The following is a 15,179-nucleotide window of genomic DNA, read 5'->3' as shown; positions in this document are numbered from 1 at the left end:
ACCCATGAGAGGAAACCCTTGCACTGTCACATGTTGTGTCAACGCACCTCTAAAATGTACCCTTGTTCATATAGTCTGATGGACCATTTTAACACCGATTTAGACTGCATCAGAACTCAGTTGAGTGACTAACTGGGAACTTCTTTAATTTTTTTAAGTTGAACAAACTTTCAGCAGCACAGGTGACTCCTATTTGGACTGAGAGTGGAAAATAGTGTTACACTAGACATCTCTGTAGTAGTAATAATTGGTTAGTACCTGTGTGTGCTCCTTGAGGCACTCAGACATTCAGGACCACATTGGGCACTAGGATACTTTTTCACATGTTCACTTGTAACGACGGTCCAGAAGATTCTCATTGGCCCTCAGGCAAGTAAAGGTTTGTATAAACTTACCAGATTTAGTGGAAGAGACAGAGAGTTTCTGATCTTTGCATCTCCCATGGCTTACCTGAAGGTGATGCATATTGGGCGTATAAAGGAAAAACATGTAAATAAGAAGAAAATTGACTGCATAGTAGATGGCTATTTGTGATGGAATCTATTCTTTACTAGTCCAAGCCACTGCCTACTCTCTATGTCTGCGAACTTTTCAGATTGTTAGAGAAATGCTCCTTCTGGATTTCTGAAGCTCCTCTGCCATCTAGAAGCTCTCAAACATGCTTCAAAATAACATTTTCAGCATTATTATGAGAAAAGTTAACCCCATGATGGAGGGTGTGGATATAAGCGTGCTAATTCCTTTGCACATTCCCCTAAAATTGCTGCGTTTTTATCGAAGTATATCTTTTCATGAATATATAACTTGTGATCTAACAACACACTATAATTTTATAAGAAAACATTGTTCTACTGTAAATGCATATAAAAAATAAGAAAGAGCAGTTTTGCAGCAGGCAATAATGTGATCCCTTAATTGATGAAGAGCACACAAACAGGTATACGCTATAAGATGATTGTGACACAAATGGGGCAAGGCATAAGGCAGTGATTTCCCTGTCTATTCAAGGCTTTTGAGTTATTTCAATGTTTGTTTGCAATAAAGTTTGCCTGATCTACACTGTCCACCGCTCTTCACTTTCAGTCTTTTGTTCTAATTCTCTGTAGGTTGCATCAGACTGAAGTGAAACCTTTTATGCACGGCTGCATTAGCAGCACCAAGTTCCTGGTGGATGCACGATACTGTGTCAAGGTGAGCAGATCGCGAGAGGATCTGAATTTTCAAAGTATGGAAAATGTGCACACCATCCTATCCACCCAATCATCGTTCATTTCTTACACACATGCTTTAATTGTTAATATAGCCAACTGTCCATGCATTCGCCCACCATTCCATGCACTACTTTTTAGCAATTCATCTATCTGTTCCTGGTTATATACATCCACCAGTATGTCAATGTAGTAAGAGAGAGGGCTGAGCTAGAAGGCTGACTCGTAGTAAAGAGAGAGACATGAGACAGAAAAATCATTGAGACAGGCAAAGAAATAGGGAATGGTAGAGAGATGGTGTATAATTAGAGGGGGTAGATAGAGAAGTGAAATGGAAGAGACGATAGTTAATAATTGATGGTATAAAAAGTGATGATGTGCAACAAAATAGTGAATTACAAAAAAAAGGAGACATATAGAAAGGTGAGGTAGAAAAAGGCAAAATAGAGAGAGGTTCGGTATCAGAGGTAGATGTTATGTTCCCTGCGTGTAGCTCATAGTCAAAGAGACATGGGCACCATGTGTGCGGGCCTATAATAAAACAGTCGGAGCCAGCAGTGTGTTTTTAGGGTCGAATGCATTTCACTTGCGAGACGCTTTAAGAGTTAGAAAAGGGCTCGGAGCCCCGTCCATGTCACGTCAGTGTCTTTCATTGGTTCGTGGGCTTGCCTGTTAAAATCTGCTTGCTTTCATTAATGGAAGGCATGCATATGTCATCCCTTTTCCGGTGGTTAGCCCTCCTCAAGCGCAGTGACCAAGTACTGAAAACATGCGAGGCTCGCTATTTTCTGTCCGGTTTATGGACTACTTTTTATCTTTGTTCGCAGTGCGATCTTGCTTGGCAGAAGTCGAGCGCTTTCCACGACATCGACCGTGTTACATAGTTAATTGTACTTTTGCCGGTTACATAGATAATTGCACTTTTACCAATAGGTATCACTACCAGTGAACTGTAGTAGTGCGATTGCGCTCTTTTTTTTCCATTTAATGTGGCAAGAAAAGTCCGTTTTTTTAATAGCTCTAATTTGGAGAAATGCGAGACCCGTTGCATTGCAAATGCTTGTTTTACATGGGTTGTCGGGTCGCATGTATAACTACGCCCTCCACCACGCCACCTTTTATTTAACATCGATCACGTGGAGTGGGACGGCACCAAATGCCACAAAGGTCCCAAGGGCACCTCTGAAAACTCCCCTCATGTTAGCTTTCACATGGTGCTCACTAGCGCGTGCCACACCTACGTCACTTAAACAACATTCCATTCCTCTTTTATTTTGATTAAAATAAGACAAAACAAAAACAACAAAACAATTGCCCAAAACATGAACACAGCATTCAAAAACAAATGGTACTCATGCTTATCTGGTTGCTGACTGCCCCTCCTCTTCACTGAGATAAAGATCACAGTACATGATCCAGCAGGCTAGACGATGGCACTGCTTTGCTCGCAGTCCATTTCTCGTGCTAGTGTCTCAGCTGATGGGAGCAGGAGGTGGTGCTCCCTCTGTTTCTTTCATGGCACTAGTGCAAGACTCAGTGGTGCTGTCATCTCGGTTCTTTGAGATGAGACTGCCCACCTCGTCTCAATGCATCATCTAGCTACAGAAGTCCTCCTCTGCGTCTTCATGAGCATCATCTGGTTGGGACGCTATTCCATGCAACCACTTGAAACGGGAGGCATTTTGAGTGATTACTTCACTCCCAAGTTGGGTGGTCACTGGAGCGCCTCTGATGTGAGTGATCACTGAGGGGTGACATTCGAACGGTGCACAAAACTTGCTGTTAGGAAACTTGTCTTGAACTAACCCTATATCACCAATCCGAAGATGGGACTGTTTTGCATTCGACGCTTGCTAAAGTGGGCATTAACTGCACTCCTCCTCATGAACACTCTATGGTCATTATTGGGGTCTGGTGACCACTGGGGGTGATGTGGAAAGGGGTCTTTGATCAACTTCCCCATCTTGAGGTCTCCAGGAGCTTGCTCAGTAGTGGAGTGTGGGGTTTGATGGTATTCACGCAGAAACGAGTAGATGGCCCACTCATATGTTTGTTGATTGGCATGTGCAATGCGTATTACTTTATTAAGTGTCCTCATGAAACATTCCATCTCCCTCTTGGCTTGAGGCCAACTGGGAGTGGCTGTTTGGGGCATATTTATACTCTGTTTGCACTGAAATAGCGTCATTTTTTTAAAACTCTAATTCGGTGCAAAACTAACTCCATATTTATACTTTGGTGCTAGACCCGTCTAGCACCAAATTTATGGAGTTAAAGTCATTTTTGGGATGTGGAAACCTACCTTGCCTTAATGAGATGCAAGGTAGGCATTCCCGTGCAAAAATTGACTCTATGGCCTTAACGCCATATTTATACTCCTGTGCAAAAATGGTGCACAGGACGGAGAAGGGGTCAAACAAATGGCCCAAAGCTAGCTTTGCCCCATTTTTTAACACCTTGGTCAGGGCAGGCGTTAGGGGTCCTGTGGGCCCATTTCCATGGTGGAACACCATGGAGTAAGCCAACTGGTGCCCTCCCCAGGCCCCAGGGACACCCCCACCCACACCAGAGGGACAGCAGAGGATGGGGGGCACCCTTCTAGTTAAGTACAGGTAAGTATTTTATTTTATTTTTTAAAGTGCCACAGGGGGGCCTGGAATGGGCCCCCATACATGGCACAGGGTGTAATGGCCATGCCCAGGGGACCCTGGTCCCCTGTGCTGGCCATAGGGGTGGTGGGCATGATTACTGTCTTTTCTAAGACAGTAAAAAAAGTATAAACCAGGGCCTTTGTGTTTAGTGTTCAATGACTATAGATAGTCAGCTGTTTCTTGAGCTTGGAAGGGGTAGTCTATTGTCGATCCTGAGTTCCTTGAGAATTCCACAAGGGGCAAGGATTTTTTTCCAACTTAGGTAGTACAACTTGTGCCCCTTGTGATATCATGATCTCCACTTCTGGATATTTAGAGTAGTTGTCTATAATGACATTGGTGTACTGCCCATCAGGAAGGCTTCTGAAGTCTAGGCTTGTGCATATCCGTGGTTGACATGGTCCCTGTTTGGTGATGATTGGCGATGCAGTATCCTCCAGTTGCCTGGCACCACGGGCATGAGCCTACCATGACCTCAACCTCCTCATCAATCAATGGGACCCATACTGTAGGAAGCTGGCCTGGTGTGTGGTGGGTACCTAAGGTACTTACACCTTATACCAGGTCCATGTATCCCCTACTAGTGTAGTGTAGACAGTGTCTAGAATCCAGGCTGTCTAGAGGTAGCTGTGGACAAGCAGCCAAGGCTTATCCAGGAGACATGCAAAGCTAATGCAATACCACTGTAGTCACACAGCACTCACACATATGAAAGAAAAGTGTTACAAAAATAAAGGTACTTTATTTTAGTGACACAATTACCAAAAGTACTAGAGAGGCAACCCTCCAATAGTAGGTAAGTAACACATTAGAAATGTACACTAGTAATCAGAAATAGGCATAAGTAGCAATAGAAAACAGTACAAATAACAATAGTGACCCTAAGGGGAGCCCAAACCATATTCTAAAAATATGGAATGTGAATGCAGGACCCCCACCTAGGTAAGTGGAATGTGTAAAGGGGAGCTGGGGGAACTAGGAAACCACACAGTTATGTACGACAATGCCCCCCCCCCCCAAGTGACCAGGAAGAAAGGAGTAAGTTACTGGATTTTCCCCAAACCACCCAAAAGGAGTAAAAAGAAGATATTGCAACACTGAGGCAAGACTGCAAGAAACCAGCGGTGGATTCCTGAAGAGGAAGACCTGTGGAAGAAGGGGACCAAGTCCAGAAGTAACAGGAGTGTCCGGTGGTGGCAGGAGCCACTACCCACCTGTCTGTGGTTGCAGGAGTTGGTCGACGGTAGGATGAAGATGGTCAGCAATGCAGTCCTGGAGCCGGAGAAGAGTTCCTGGAGGATGCAGATGACGTCTCACGCCAGATGGAAGATTGCAGTCGGTTAGTGGCGTGGAAGAGCCACGAACACGCCTTGGCAAAGGCAGAAGTTGCTGTGAAGCAAAAGGTAGAACTGCCGGGGACCAGCAAGGTCCAGAAGGACTCAACCCATTGGGGAAGACCTGAGGGGACCCTCGGCACGGCAGAGTCCACAGAATATAAGGCAGCCCCCACAGTAGACCCACTGGAAGAGGAACCAGGAGTCACAGAGGAGCCCACGCAGCACAACTGAAGAAGGGTCACATGCCGCAGGAGAAGCATGCAGAAAGCTGGGCTTCGTAGGACAGAGTGCGTGGGGCTTGGCTACACGGAATCTGAAGATCCCTTGAAGGATATGCAAACAAGCCTTGGTAGCTGCAAGAGATGCGGTGCACGGGGGTACTGTCCTTCATGTGAAGGCAAAGGCTTACATGCACCAAAGTTGGACAGCTAGCAGAGAGGACTACTCTGACCACCACTTCGTCATGGATGCAGATTGTCAGCTCCTGGAGGATCCAGTCTCAGTTCCATTGGCTAGAAGTAGAGGAGTCCTGCTGGAATCTTGCAAGCTGAATTTGAGGACCCACTCAAGAGGGAGACCCTAAATAGCCCTGAAAGGGGGATTGGTCATCCAGCCAGGTGACCCCCTATCAGGAAGAGTCTCTGATATCACCTGCCGGACCTGACCACTCAGATATTCCCAAAGGCCTCTGCCCACCTTGGATACAAGGTGGCAGAATCAAGGGACCTTCTGGAGGAGCTCTGGGCACCATCCCTGGGGAGGTGATGGACAGGGTAGTGGTCACTCCCCTTTCCATTGTCCAGTTTCACGCCAGAGCAGGGACTGGAGGTTCCTGAACTGGTGTAGACTAGTTTATGCATGGAGGGCACCAAATGTGCCCTTCAAAGCATACCGGTGGCTTGGGGAGGCTACCCCTCCCAAGCCAAGTAACACATATTTCCAAAGGGAGAGGGTGTTACCCCCCTCTTCTAAAGGAAATCCTTTGTTCTGCCTTCTTGGGCTTGAGCTGATCAAGCAGCAGGAAGCAGAAACCTGTCTGAGGGGTGGCAGCAGCTTAGGCTGCCCGAACAACCCCAGAAAGCTGGTAGGAGCAATGCTGGGGGTCCTCTAAGAAGCCCCCAGAGTGCATGGAATCATACTTCCAATACCAAACATGCCTAGGTTCGGAGTTACCATTATGTAGCTCGACATAGGTATTGACCTATGTCCAGTGCACGCATAAAATGGCGTCCCAGCACTCACAAAGTCCAGGAAAATGGAACTGGAGTTCGTGGGGGCACCTCTGCTAGTGCATGGGTGGCTTCACACACAAGTACTTGGACCCTGCCCTCTGGACTAGGAGGGCCTACCTTAGGGGTGACTTCCCGTGACCTGGTGCAGTGATATGTAGTGAAAAGGTACATGCACATTTTCGTGCAGGCTGCAATGGCAGGTCTGCAGTCACATTTTACATGGGCTCCACATGGGTGGCATAATACATGCTGCAGCCCATGGGGATGCCCTGGTACCCCAGTGGCCTGGGTACCCTATACTAGGGATTTACATGGGGGCACCAGTATGCCAAATGTGGGGTGTATGTGGTGCATGTAACCAAGTTTAAAGGGAGAGAGCATAATCACTGAGGTCCTGGTTAGCAGGATCCCAGTGAACACAGTCAAACATTCTGACAACAGACAGAGAATGTTGATAACCATGCCAAGAAAGAGGGTACTTCCAACACATACCTTTGCCTGCAGTCGACTTTTCATCTTCACCATGCCTTGATGTCCTGCATGGGCAAGTTGCATCACTTTGTTTTGCAGTGAGGTGGGAATCACAAGGCGATGGCCATGTAGCAAACACCCATTTGGATCAGCCAGCAGTTCATGTAGTACATGGTAGAAGCTTTCGAGGACTCACCGAGCTTCCGGTGTCAGCTGGGATCCATTTTCTCTGCGCTTGTGCCACTGGCCATTTTGAACAGCTTCCAGCACATTCTGTAGGCCCATGTCTTGGGTCGTAGCCTGACGGACAGTCTCCACAGAGAAGGGAAGGGCATGGACCTATCGGCTACAAACCTCGCATATTCTTCTGTCATCTGCTTCAGCCTCTTCCTCCGCTATTGCAGATTCCTGGACAGGTAATCAGCTGAATTGAATGTTCCGGGTTGATACTCCACTTGGCAGATATAGTCCTGTAGCTGGACAATCCACTTTTCTATTCTGGGCAGTGACTTGATGCAGTCCCTTGGAATATCGAAATACTGGGTTTCTGGGCCGTGATGACCACGAACGGTTGCCTGTACCAATACAGATGGAAATGACGACACCCCCAATATATGGCGATGGCCTCTTTCTCTATCTGGGAGTACCTTTGTTCCGTCTCTGTAAGAGAGCGACTCTCAGACACGACTGGAGCCTATTCACTCCCTTTTGGCCTTTGTAGTAGTACTGCTCCTAAGCCTCGTGGGCCAGCATCTTCAGCTATTGATGTTTCATTGTTTGGATTGAAGTATACCAGCTTGGTGCTGGCAACAGAGCATCTTTAGTGGCCTTGAATGCTGCCTCATGGTCTGTCCCACAGGCCCAGGATGTTCCTAACTTCGTCAGATCTCTGAGAGGTTGTGTCAGTGTGGGTCAGTGATAAACCAGCCACAATAGTGAGCACTCACACTCGTCACCCCGTGGCCCTGCCCCTTTACAAGGAAACACACTGTTTATTATCGTTTCTTTGTGAAGGGTTTTGCAACTGCCGCTGCTGGTGGAAGGGCAACACTCCTCCCCCTCATGGAGGAGCCGCCCCTCATGAACTGATGATAACCTGATCTCAAGTCTACTTTAGAGAACCGAACCAGCAAGCCCTGCTCAACTCTCTAATCAACTCATCGATAATCAGTGTGAGTTGTCGTTCTCTCCTGATTGCAGCATTGGGTAAGCTCATATCAACACATATGCGGACCTCTCTGGGTTGTTTTTGCCTGCATGTCAAGACAATAGGGGAGACCCAGGATGTCTGTCCAGATACTTTCTTGATGATTCCTTTTGCTTCCAGTTTCTCCAGTTCTTTTTCTACTTGGGGCAATTCTATGATGCTGCAGTGCCATGTGCTGCACTGTTGGATCTATGTGTAACTTGATTTCGCTCTCTTGTAGGCACCCAGTTCCTTCAAACGCATCTGGGAAATCAGCGAGAATGTGAGCTACACCTTCTTGATGTACTCCAAACGCAAATGTGACTATTCACAGTGCTTCTGAGGTATGGCATCCTAGAAGCATTCTATGTGCTCCTTTCGTAACGTATACTGGAGATTCAGTCATTTGGGATTCTTCAGAAATTTTAGTGTCAAACTTTCCTCTCAGTCTTAGGGGTTTATCCTTCCCATATGCAAATACTCTGATTGACGCCCTTTGTAGCGCTGCTACAGGTTTGTAGGGTGTTGTATACTTTAGCAGGCAATAGGTTTATTGATGCACTGATGTCGACTGTGGCTGTCACTTGATGGGGTCTGACATTAATCTGGCACTGGGGTAGATGACGTTATTACCCTGTGGCCATCCCAACGATGAATACTGAATGCACTACGTATTTGGCTGCGTCATCATCCTTGTTGCTATGGTGGCTTTGTGCTTACTGACTCTTGAGGGACCTTTCCTCTGAAAGAGCAGCATACCTTCACAAAATGGTTGAATTTTCCACGCCTGGCACATTTCCTGGCCTTTGCTGGGCGGTCTGCTGGGTGGTATGTGGGACCTCCACAGTACCAAGTCTTAGGTCGTGGATCAGGCTTTCTGGGTTTCTCAGGTCGTGGTTGAGGTACAACTACATTGACGGGTTCTGTTTTCACGGTTCATTGTAGGGCTGTTTCCATGTGGGAGGTGCTGGTTTTGACAGTTTTTTGGCCCTCCCCATCGTGAGAATGTTTGCTAGGGTTTTCCCCAATCTCTAACACCAATTTATAAGAGTACTTTAGATTTTTATATCATTTTGACACCATAATGAAAAAGAAACTCTGGGGTTTGGAAGATACAGAATTTACAAATAAATCACCACTTTTTACTTAACCGTGAACAAGCATTGATAAATTCAACAGATTTGACACTTCAAAATATTTTCAAGAAAACGTTTTGGTGAGCATCAACACGATTACTTGGAGTGACTTTAGGCAGCCAACTCCAGCATGGAACCAGTCAAGGGGGCCATCAAGGTCCACTGAAGCAGTTACCTCAATGAGAAACGCAGGCTCTGTCCATTTCCAGTGTCAGTGGCTCCTTGCAATTGACTTCTATGGAGTGGTCCTGATGCAAGGGAAACAATGCTGAAGATACTCAAGGATGCTGTAGATGTTGTGCGGTTGACAAGGATCTTCTTGGGGCTACTCCTCGGTTCACAGGCTTGGTGGGGCGATCCTGGCCACATGTGTCAATGATCATCTAAGTCCTCTTGAGTTTGCCAGAAGTCCAGTTGCCACTGGGCTACCAGTTGCCCAGTAGAGCGGCTTCAGCAATTCCCTTCTTTTGGCAGTACCATGCCTCCAGGGTGACCAGGCTGATCTCCAACGACTGTCCTGGGTCCAGCAGACTCAAGGGCAACTTTTATGCATTGGGTCCTTGTCACTAGGGCTGCACTGGGGTGAGGAACAGCGGTCCGGGAATCAGAGCTACCAACTCGTCCCAGCAGGCTTCTTCAGCTGTTGTGAAACTGTGCTGTGAACAAGAGGTCAGCCAACTGATCCTTAGAGTCTCTTGCTTCGGCTGGGCTCAGGAGACGACCTCTCCACCAGCATGATGCAGCAGGCACTGTCCTTTCCTTTGCTAGTCAACAGGTGCAATTAACATCTGTGCAGCCTCTCTTTGCTGAGCCCTTGGTGCAGCAGTGGCCTACCAGGGTCACTCCTGTCTGATAACTTCCTGTGAATTGTGGCATCCAGCTGTCCCAGATGACTCTATTCTGCCCACTCTCAAGATGATAGAACCCCACTCTTGGACTTAGGAGCTTTGTAGCCCGTCATAGGGGTGTGGCTACTACAGGGCTACACGTCCATGGGAAACTGGTTTGGCAATTGTTTTCCCCCGCTGTTCTCTCTGCTAGCCTGCTTACCTGCACAATGGAGCAGCCCCTACCATGTGCTCTTGCTACTGGCCCTTCAATGGCAGCTCCCCTTTGAGACTGTCCTTTTGGGCCAACATCCAATTTGGCTTTCCTGCCAGGAGGAGGTAGCACCTTCTCCAGTGGAAGGCCTCGATTGTTACCTTTCCTGAAAGTCGCTCACATCTCCCCAGAAGGGCAGAAGACTGTCTTGTGGCCAGCCTCAGCAAATGGCCGCTGAAAGTCTTCGGCAACAGAGTAGCAAGTTTCTAAAAGTTGCATGTGGGAACAAGTTACATTAACTTCGACTTGGACATCCAGGCAGGCTTAATGTAACAAGCTGTTTGATACCTTGAAGTATCAACTTCGGTAGACTCATTCAGAAGTTATCAAAGCTGAGCTGGTAAAAAGTGAGTTTAGGTTTTGCCTATGGCAGAGTCGAGTTAGCAGTTTAAAGCTGCCCTTCCAGTTAACAGTGTCAGCCTGGTAGCAATATTTTACCTTATCCCACTTAGGGTGTCACAACAACTGATGCAGTCCCCGAAGGAACACTCTTACTTACAGGCCCTATGTACTCCTGATGCCATATACTAGGGACTTACAAGTAAGTGAGGCTATGCCGACTGTAAATAAGCCAAACAACCATGTACTTTCTTAAGGTCCTGATTACCAGAACCAAGGGCATTTCAGGGCCATGACACCAGTGCCTAAAAGTCAGAACGGGGGCAAAATGTAGGGTGAAACCTGCAAAAGCCTGTTTCCTCACAGACCCATTTACAGTCACTGTGCAAGAGACTGTTTCCTTCTTTGGCAGGCCTAGTTTAGACGTCACAAGCCCTACACCTTTAACTATCTTCATTTGCAGCATACAGCATTCATCATTTTAGGGTACCTGTCATCAAAGTTTTCAGGGAAGGTTTAAAAAGGGGAGTTTCTACAAACCTGCATGGAACCTAAATGTGGTGCTCTCATGACTTATGGACCTTCTTTATGAACCTCTGCATTTGTGCGTTTTACAATTCTTGTCTTTGAAGGTAGCCTTTCTGATAGTAGTCACTACATGCAGACCTATTGAGCTCCAAGCTCTTTCAATACAAGATCCATTCATTCAGGTACATAGAGATAGGGTAGTTCTCTCTACTAATCCAGAATTTCTGCCTAAGGTTGTCTCTTGATTTCACTTCAACGAAGTTCATAGCTAAAAGGGTGCTCCACACTCTAAATGTCAAAATAGCTCTCATGCATTATATTGACAGAACTAAACCATTCAGAAAGTCCAATTAGTGTTTTGTAGCCTTTGCCAAACACCACAGAGGATGTGCTATTTCCAAAGCATTGCTGGATGTATAGTTAAATGTATTCAAACCTAATATGCTAAAGCCAAGTGCACTCTACCCGTGCCCCCAAAAGCAGATTCTCCAAGTAACAAGCATTGGCAAAGCCAATAGGTCTTGCCTAGGCAAGAGCTACTGGCTTTGCCAATATGTTTTAGCCATGATGTACAGCAGCGTGGTTGCTGTTCAGCGTGGTTAAAAGTTATAGGGATGAAGGAGAGTGGAGTGTCATCAAGTGGAGTAGAGTGAAATCTTATGGAGTAGCAAAGAGAGTCTTGAGTGGTGTACAGTAGAGTTGAGTTGGCCCAGAGTGTCATGTAGTGGCATAGAATGGAGTACTGTAGAGTGCTGTTGATTGTCATGGAGGGAGTAGAATGTCAGAGTGGAATGGTGTAGAGTTGAGTGGCGTACAGTGGAGTAGAGTGTCAGAGTGAAGTAGCGTAGTGGAGTGGCATAGTGTTGTGGAGTGGCATAAAGGGTGTTGTGTAGAGTGGAGTAGAGTGATGTAGCGGGAGTAGATTGCTGTAGAATAGCATAGTGTAGGAGAGAGGAACGGCATGGAGTGCCGTAGAGTGTTAAAGAGTGAAGTGGCGTAGATTAGAGTGGAGTATAGTGCATGGAGTGTCATAGAGAGTTGGGTACAACGTTGTACAGTGGAGTAGTGTCGTGGAGTGGCACAGAATGGAGTACAATGTCAGAGTGAAGTAGAGTTTAATGGAGTAGAGAGTCAGAATAGAGTACCACGGACTGGAGTGTGAGTCAAGTGTTGTGAAATGGACTATAGTGAAGTGGGTCAAAGTACAGTGGTGTAGAGAGCGTTAGTTTTGAGTAAAGTAGTGTAGATGCCATTGGTGTGGAGCACAATGACGTAGAGTGCTGCAAAGTAGATTCCAATGGCATAGAGTGCAGTGGCATACATTAGATTTATTCAGAGTAGACTGAAGTGGCGTAGAGTGGAATGGTGCAGGGTGGAGTTGTGCAGATAAGAGTGGTGTAGAGTGCAGTGGCATAGAGCAGAGTGCAGTAGTGTGATGCAGAGTAGAGAGAAGTGGTGCAGAGTAGAGTAGCATCGCGTTCAGTGCCAGAGATTGTGGTGTTGCAAGAGTAGTGTCAGAGTGCAGTGGAGCAGAGTAAAGCGATGTAGAGTGCAATGGTGTGAAGTAGTGTCAGAGTGCAGAGGTGCAGAATAGATTAGAGTGGATCGGCGCAGAGTACAGTGGTGAAAAGTAGAGTAGTGTGGAGGAGAGTGATATGGCACAGACTAGTGTGGTGTAGACTAGAGAGGTGTCGAGTGAAGTGGCATGGAGTGGAATGGTGCAGATTGGAATGCAGTGGCGCAGTGTAGAGAGGAGTGGCATAGCATGGAGGGGTGCAGAGTAGATTACAGTGTCGTGGAGCAGTGCAGAGTAGAGTGGGGTATTCATGGTGTGGTAGTGCACTGCCACTACAGACAACACATTTTAAATTGAAATGGCCATTACTTTTGCAGACATACAGTTTTAGTGATAAGTGTACATGGGCAAAAATGATAATATGAAGCAATGTCATCAGCTTCATTTGTGCTTTTCATATTATAAAATATCTGCACAGTTCGTTTACTGTTACTTAAATTTTGTTTTGTGCTTGAAAAGAAACAACATCGTACAGCACACCAAGAGGAGCCAACTAGAAAACATAGCATCCTACAGGCTTTCTGTCTCACATGTGTACACAGTAGGATTGTCACATATATCCTTGCTGGAAGACAGAACGTGACATTTGCCCTCTGTCTTTCAATGCACAGTAAATGTGACAAGATACAAACAAGATTTAAAGGCCTGTTTACAGAAATGCGGTACTGGTGGAAGAATACAGTAAAAAGGATTTGGGCATAGGAAGTGACAAACTAGCTGGACAGCCTAAAACAGATAAAGCCAGGAAGTATAAAGCAAGCAAATGTGAGTCACAAAGCCAATGGTAAGCATTGGGGAAGCTTTCCCAATAGCCCCAAGATGTTAGCAAACCAGACAGCTGTGCTGTCTGGTTTACTTCGACCTAAAAAGGGGATTAAAATAGTGGCACTGGAGTTGATTTGAGGCAAAAAAATCATTATTGTAATCTCTAGGCTTTAATTCCTATAACATTAGCAGGTCAAATGAAATGGTCATAACTATAGTCCAGAAAAATACCTAGGCTCAAGGGCGCAGCTTCTCAAGAGGGTGAGGAGAGGTGTTACACCCCCTTAATAAGTGTATTTTGTGCTAAGAAGTTGGGTGTAGGTGCTTTCAGTCGGGTATGGTGTCTGTCGGATTTCACCAGGAAATGGCTAAATAGACAGTATGACAGAGATTCACTCACACAGTCTATATCAAAGATAACCTCCTCAATTATACGTAATGTGTCAGGGTGAGATAGACTTGTGTATAGGCTTTCCACATCCAGTCCTATCAGTATCTCTTTTGCTAGATTAAAGAGTCTGTCTTTTAAGAGACGTAGAGACAGCACACACAGTAGAGGACTACCATTGGGTTATCCTGGAACATCAAAAATACATTAATTGTGAGTCTATACTGTCTAAAAGAGAACAACAGTGGGTCTTTAAATTACACACACACCTGATAAGACTTAATGAACACATCCCTTGGAGCCAGCTGATGAAGCACTAACATAATAATGGTTACCACTCAGTTATACACCTCCGATAAGGACATGTACACCCTGAAGACTTGGTAAGAATTTGTCCATTTCCTATTGATTTATTTTGCCAAATGCACTTCTGCGGCACCTTTTACAAAGTGCCACAGCATGTAGCCATTTCCTCCCTTACCTTTCCATAATAAGTATGAAAATTTATTTCTGGAAAGCATAGAAACCTTTAAAACAAGTATTACTTAAAAATCAGTAAAACCTTTTCATATTTCTGAGGTCAGATGCATCATGACTGTGCCCCTATAGACCTCCATGCCAAAACAGGCACTCCCAGGGACACCTAACTTCCAGGGCCCTCGTGTACCTTCCTTTAGACCAAGGGAGGCCGCCATTTTGGAAGATTGGCACTCTAGTGTTGCGACGTGTCATCAAGTCGCAATATGCCGAGACGCGAACACCAGAGTTTATCTAACCCTGCTCCCACTTGTGCCCGCAAGATTCAGAACCCGGGGAGGTGAGAATTAGTCACCGAGTGGGATTGACGCTTTGAGGAAGTAAGTGGCATTTTTTTTTTTTAATATTGCGTCACTGACCAAAAAATAGGAAGAGTGCACCCTAACACTTTGCCAAATCTTTAGAATGTGACTACAAGCACACACCCCTACAGGAGGATCTAAGATACAATAGCCAGCTTACTATCGACTAGGTCATGCATGCACCTTGTGTGCTTTCGTGTTTTTATGCATAGTTTGTCTCGTAGTGCCCATTATGAGGATGCATTGGCGCTCATATCTTGTTTATCATGTGTGCCTTTTTCACAAGTGGGGTGTAGTTTGCAAATATGTGGCACCACACCCACAAGCAATATGTACAGTAGCCCAATATGACAGAGGGCTTTGATAACTATATTCCTTTATATCTTCACAGATAACAGTGGCGGACATCATTCACAATAGGT

At 45.9% G+C, this 15,179-nt stretch overlaps 1 protein-coding gene across 2 annotated transcripts in view; it reads left to right on the top strand.

Moving 5' to 3' along the window:
- MLKL (mixed lineage kinase domain like pseudokinase) overlaps positions 1 to 15,179 on the top strand; it is a 391,400-nt gene that overhangs the window by 222,294 nt on the left and 153,927 nt on the right. For both annotated transcript variants that reach the window (XM_069217629.1, XM_069217630.1), the window contains exon 7: positions 1,107 to 1,191. In XM_069217629.1, the coding sequence (XP_069073730.1) occupies positions 1,107 to 1,191 (85 nt within the window). The remainder of the gene's footprint in view (positions 1 to 1,106; positions 1,192 to 15,179) is intronic.

The sequence above is a fragment of the Pleurodeles waltl genome, chromosome 12 (assembly GCF_031143425.1).
Source record: "Pleurodeles waltl isolate 20211129_DDA chromosome 12, aPleWal1.hap1.20221129, whole genome shotgun sequence".
Lineage (NCBI taxonomy): Eukaryota > Metazoa > Chordata > Amphibia > Caudata > Salamandridae > Pleurodeles > Pleurodeles waltl.
The sequence above is the reverse complement of the archived record's forward strand: the minus strand, read 5'-3'. Positions and strand labels throughout refer to the sequence as shown.